Here is a 5,709-nt window from a genome sequence, read left to right as displayed (position 1 = left end):
CCCAAAACCTATGTAACTGCTCAGTATTTCTTTGGAGCAAGTCCCTAATCACCATCTCCTGTTTTCCTGTCCTAGATCCATGACCTCTGTTTTTACCATCATTTTGTTGCCTCTGAGCCTTCCTCAAAACAACTCTTGACTCTTTCTGCTTTTTATTTCATTTTCATTTCATTCTTAGCATCTACCTTCTTACTTCAGTACTTACATCTCTCACAATCCAAGCCTAATTTTTCTTCCTCTCCTTTGACATTAAGAATAAAGCATCTCAAGTGTTATAATACTGCACAAAAAAGTCTGTATGTTATAGGATTCTTATATCTTCTAAGACATCTGGTATTGGTCATTTCTGGAGACAGAATAATGGACTAAATAGATGACTGTGACACAGGACCAGACCAGTTTCTACATTATTTGCATTTTGGCATCATTTGGAATTTGTATCATTTAGTGCAATATTTTTAGTGTTGTAAACAATGCTAAACAAATGAGTAAGATATGTATTTGGTATTAAAATACCAGACAGTATTCATTTATAATTTCAGTATACTTTTGTTCTGAATTTTAAATGTTTTCTGTTGTGACGATAGTGTCTTTGTCTGCTCTTCCCCAGATTGCCTTTTCAGTCAGTCTAAGTACATAACACTTTGCTCATTTATTTACTTTCCTCCCCTTCCAAGCAAGCCTTAAAGTTTGGACTGTTGTGTAGGGCTGCATCCCCAGCCAAAATAATTAATGAGTTCTGAAAGGTGAAAAAAAAGGGACAGTTATGTAGTTACTTCTGAGGCATTTTCAAATTGGGGCATGCAGAAGGGCACCATCAGCCAGTTTTCTCTGCTCTCTTTGCTCATGTGAGAGGCCGCAACCTCATTATTAAGGTAACTGAAGTGCATCTGCTGATTGCAGCACTACTGATTGCAAATAAAGAGACCAAGAGAGTTCTTCAATTAATTAGGGCTTGAGCCATTTATGGCTAACCTCTACTGAAACCTACAAGTTAATAGACAAGCAGAGTAGATCATGACATACTAGTGTTAAGTGCTCTGTGCAATATGGACTGCTTAATATGAGGTATAAATTTGAATGCAGTAAATTTGATTGATAATGGGATGCCATTACTTAATGGACAACACTGTTGCAGATTTGTAGCTAAGATGCTACGCACATATCTTACACATTTATAGGATGATAAAAGTGGGTAGGTATTTTTACACTGCTATAAAATTGCCATTTGGTACAATTACCACCGATTTAATGTGTAAAAGTACCCAAGTAAGTTATTTTAAGCAAAGTGGCCATAAGCTAGTGGAGAGAAAAATGGCCATAAGCTACTGGAGAAAAGGTTTAGATTGGACATTAGAAAAATGTTCTTTGCGGTCAGGGTAAGTTGCTTCTTTAAGATAATATACAGTGAGCATTCAGATTTGAAACGTCTTATCTGTATGTACCCTAGGCCACAGTTTTTGTTTTGTTTTGTTTCTGTCATTAAGCATTGTGCTAAAAAGGCTGGAAGGGCTCCAGGTATTAGAAAGGTTGCCTTTCACCTCCAGGTCACTGATTCAAGGCTAGCCCATTGGTAGGCCAGCAGTGTTACCAACTAATGGCTATTCAGAGGTTCCTGGAAAAGAAGTTGATGGTTCCATTAGAGTTCACAGAACACTGATGTCCACATTGCACTAAGTAATTAGTACTGATTGGCCTCGCTATTGGCAGTCTCAGCTGAGAGACCAAATGCGGACTTTTTGTTGAAAAGATGTTGTGGGGGACGAAAGACATCAGGGTTTCACCTTTGTTACCATTATGGATGAAATGCCTGGCATGATGATACATTTTTAGTTGAAAAATAACTTGAAATTCATATTGTTTGATTGCCTTGATATCTTCCAAATTTGTGCTAAACCTCCAAATTTATATTATGACATTTTAAGGAAATTGTTTGACAAAGAAAGGAAATATACAACAATTTAGTGCATTCTATTATATTCTGTGAAACATTTCCAAGCATTTCTCTTTTAATATTGCATATGGAATTTTAAAAATGTTTTGTAGTTGCCCTGGAAAGATTTAGGCCCCATTTTATATGTTTGTCTGTGTGATTTATTTGATTTTGGATGTTGAATTTTGCAGATGTTTGATCAACCTAGATTTCAACTTAAGTCAAACATTAAGCTTTCCAGGAAAAGAAAAGTCAGCATTTCTGCATTTAGGATTCACTTAGCCTCTTGGGCTTGTTAAATTGAACAGAAAAAACAATGCACTATCATAAATATAGCTGCTAAAAGTTATAGCTTATCACAACAATTCTCATTTATTTGTCTTGGTTTCAGTTTGTATTTTCAGAGTGCAGATCACAGAGAAATATGCATTTGTCAAACTGAAGGCAGCAAATAAGAAACAGAGCAGTTTTTCAATACACCGGCACGCTCCCTGGAGTGATGCAGAGCTGCTTCTTGATCTGTACAGATCAAGGTGGAGCTGCACAGCTGGGATCTGTGCTATCTGCAGGCCCTGTTTCTCTATTACTAACTGCAGTTTGCTTCATTTGATGCAAATTAGGTGTGAGCTTCAAGCTCTTGGCCATTTGCCATTACAGCCCTGAAGTGAAAAACCTGGAAACCTCGTGGCTCCATGTGTTGTACTACTGGTGAGGGCCTCATTTCAGAGCTTTGTGAACTGCATTTAGCCTACAGGGCTATAATAAGAAGTTGGGAGGAGGATAAGAAGACATCATTTGAAATTAGTGTCTGTACTGAAGTTGACATTCTCTCCAGTACAAGAATGGACCATACTGGAAATTTGCTAAAGAAATAGGCTGTGGAAAGAATCTACATATCATTTAGAAAATAAAATTGATATTTAGAGAAAAATCAGTTTTCACTCCACACCACATTCTTTATGATTGATCTCCCCTACTTCTCATTTGGACGTGAAAGCTGAAATTTGACCTTCAGCATCTGTTGCAATGTGCATCTGTATTACCACACTTTGGAAGAGGATGAGGCCAAATAAAGGCTTATATATTGTATTGGAGGGTTAGTTAATATGTATGACTATTTGTTTTTTTCCTAGGTAATAATGAGCAACAGTTATTGAGTCTTTTTTCCTGAAGCCCTGCATCCCCATGATTAGATTTCCAGTATATGTGAAAGGCAACTAGAGCTTGAGCAAAAGCCATGTGCTAAATACACAGTAAGCATGCAGGGAGGTTTGACATTAGCTTACCATTTTGTAGTATTGTCTAATGCATAATTGCAGCATTTGATATTTCACACTGAGATTTTCCCCTGTTAGTCAGAAGGCCAAAAAGTACCTTATGCAGATGAAGCCAAACAATCAAAAGAGTAACTGGGTTCAGCATATAGGCTGCTTGCCAATGTGGAAAAAAACCAAAACAACAAAATGCACTTTCCTTTTATTTGGTGTACTTCTGAGCCGAGCTCAGCGCATGCCCAGAAGAAGCAATGCATTTCTCTGCAGGCATCTATATAGACCAGGGACTTTTTGGTGCTTTTATCTAATAGCTGATTGAATCAGCTTTTAGATAATAGTGCCAAAAAGTCCCATTGAAGTACCTGATCTATACAGTCTCTGCAGAGCTGGGTTGAACTAATGCGCTGCATCTTCCGATGTTTGTTATTTTTCATGTTTGCAAGAAGCCATTATGTCAGCCAGAGCGTATGACATATTTGGGACCAAGGAGCTAAAGTGGATAAAGAAACTGCAAAAAAAGGATAAGATTCTACAGGATGAAGAAATTGGCCCTTAAAATATATACAGTGGCAAAAGCTGGAGGAATTAGATCTTATTGCTTACTCACCTTACTTTTGATTTTATATTTTATCCTGCTTGATGTGCCCGTATTGTCAGTGTATATTAATTGCTTGTGGTTTGAAGTGTTTAATGGGTAGAAATGATCTCTCAGTATTTTGTGCCACCCAGCTAATGTACTCCCTGACCCATCACCGATGTGAGACTTATGAGTTGCTTATCCCAGGGGATTTTTTGTGTGTTTTGTTTCAAGGTGATGACACAATGACAGGAGATGGTGGAGAATACCTGAGGCCAGAAGACCTAAAAGAACTAGGTGATGATTCCTTACCCAGCAGCCAGTTCCTAGATGGTATGAACTACTTGAGATACAGCTTGGAGGGAGGCCGATCTGACAGGTATTCTACTTACGGGCTTCCATGATAATTTAGGAAGTATTGTTTTTTCCTTAAATAATTAAACTCAGAAAGAATCTGCTGATATTAGGATTGTAACCAAGACCATCATTTCAGAATAAGAATGATGTACTGCCCTTTCTAGCTGGGGCAGGTGAAGGAGGAAGACTGATGCTTATATGGTATGGTACCTAAATCATCTTGACTGACTTCTAGCTGGCATAGAACAGGACAGCTCAAGGCAGGGTTCAATGAGATGCTTTAGTTCTGTAGTAGAATGCATTTTGTGTTGCCAACTGCAGAATACACGGAAAAGAACAAAGGATTTGGCCATTTCTCACTGGAGTTCTGTTAAATATCACAGAACAATAGAAAAATAGGATTGGAAGGAACCTCATGAGGTCATCTAGTCCAACCCCCTACTCAAAGCAGGACTGTCTCCAACTAGGTTGTCTCAGCCAGAGCTTTGTCTGCCTGGGTCTTAAAAACCTCCAAAGATGGGGATTCCACCACCTCTCTGGGTAACTGTTCCAGTGTTTTACTGCCCTCCTAGTAAGAATATTTCCTAATATCTAACCTAAACTTTCCTGCTGAAACTAGAGACCATTGCTCCTTGTTCTGTCATCTGCCACCACTGAGAACAGTCCAACTCCATCCTCTTTTGGATCCCCCTTCAGGTAGCTGAAGGCTGCTATTAAATCCCCCCTGTCTCCTCTTCTCTAAACTAAATAAGCCCAGTTCCCTAAGTCTCTCCTCAGAAGTCATGTCCCCCAGGCCCCTCACCATTTTTGTTGCCCTCCACTGGACTCTGCAGTTTGTCTGCATCCTTTCTGTAGTGGCAGGGGGGGAAGAGGGGGGGCAAACTGAACACAGTACTCCAGATGTGGCCTCACCAGTGCTGAATAGAGGAGAAGAATCACTTCCCTTGACCTGCTGACAACACTCCTACTAATTCAGCACAGTATGCTGTTAGCCTTTGAAACAAGGACACGTATTCAGCTTGGCTCATATTCAGCTTATGGTCCACTATATCCCCCAGGTCCTTTTCTGCACAGCCAGTCAGCCCCAGTCTGTACTTGTGCATGGGATTATTCCTTCCTGAATGTAGGACTGTGCACTTGTCCTTGTTGGACTTCATGAGATTTCTTTTGGCCCAGTCCTCCAGTGCCTTATCCTCCAGCATACCTGCCCCCAGCTTGGTGTCATCTGCAAACTTGCTGAGAGTGCACTCTGTGCCATCTTCCCAGTTGTTGATGAAGATATCGAACAAAACTGGCCCTAGGACCAACCCCTGAGACACTCCTTTTGATTCCAGCTGCCAACTACACATCAAGCCATTGATTACTGTTCTCTGAGCCTGATGCTTCAGCCAGTTTTCTATCCACCTTACAGTCCATTCATCCAGCCCATATTTCCTTAGCTTGCCTGGAAGAATGTTGTGGGAGACCGTATCAAAAACCTTGCTAATATCAAGGTATATCACATCCGCTGGTCTCCGCACATGCACAGAGCCAGTCACCTCACCATAGAAGGCAATCAGGTTGGCCAG

At 40.0% G+C, this 5,709-nt stretch overlaps 1 protein-coding gene across 11 annotated transcripts in view; it reads left to right on the top strand.

Annotated features, from left to right (window-relative positions):
- The window catches only part of ANK2 (ankyrin 2), a 550,591-nt gene that overhangs the window by 452,840 nt on the left and 92,042 nt on the right, over positions 1 to 5,709 (top strand). For all 11 annotated transcript variants that reach the window (XM_019534075.1, XM_019534077.1, XM_019534078.1 and 8 more), the window contains one exon: positions 4,019 to 4,163. In XM_019534075.1, coding sequence (XP_019389620.1) covers positions 4,019 to 4,163 — 145 coding nt within the window. The remainder of the gene's footprint in view (positions 1 to 4,018; positions 4,164 to 5,709) is intronic.

The sequence above is a fragment of the Crocodylus porosus genome, unplaced genomic scaffold (genome assembly GCF_001723895.1).
Source record: "Crocodylus porosus isolate Cpor-Errol unplaced genomic scaffold, CroPor_comp1, whole genome shotgun sequence".
NCBI classification, from domain to species: Eukaryota; Metazoa; Chordata; order Crocodylia; family Crocodylidae; genus Crocodylus; species Crocodylus porosus.
The sequence above is the reverse complement of the archived record's forward strand: the minus strand, read 5'-3'. Positions and strand labels throughout refer to the sequence as shown.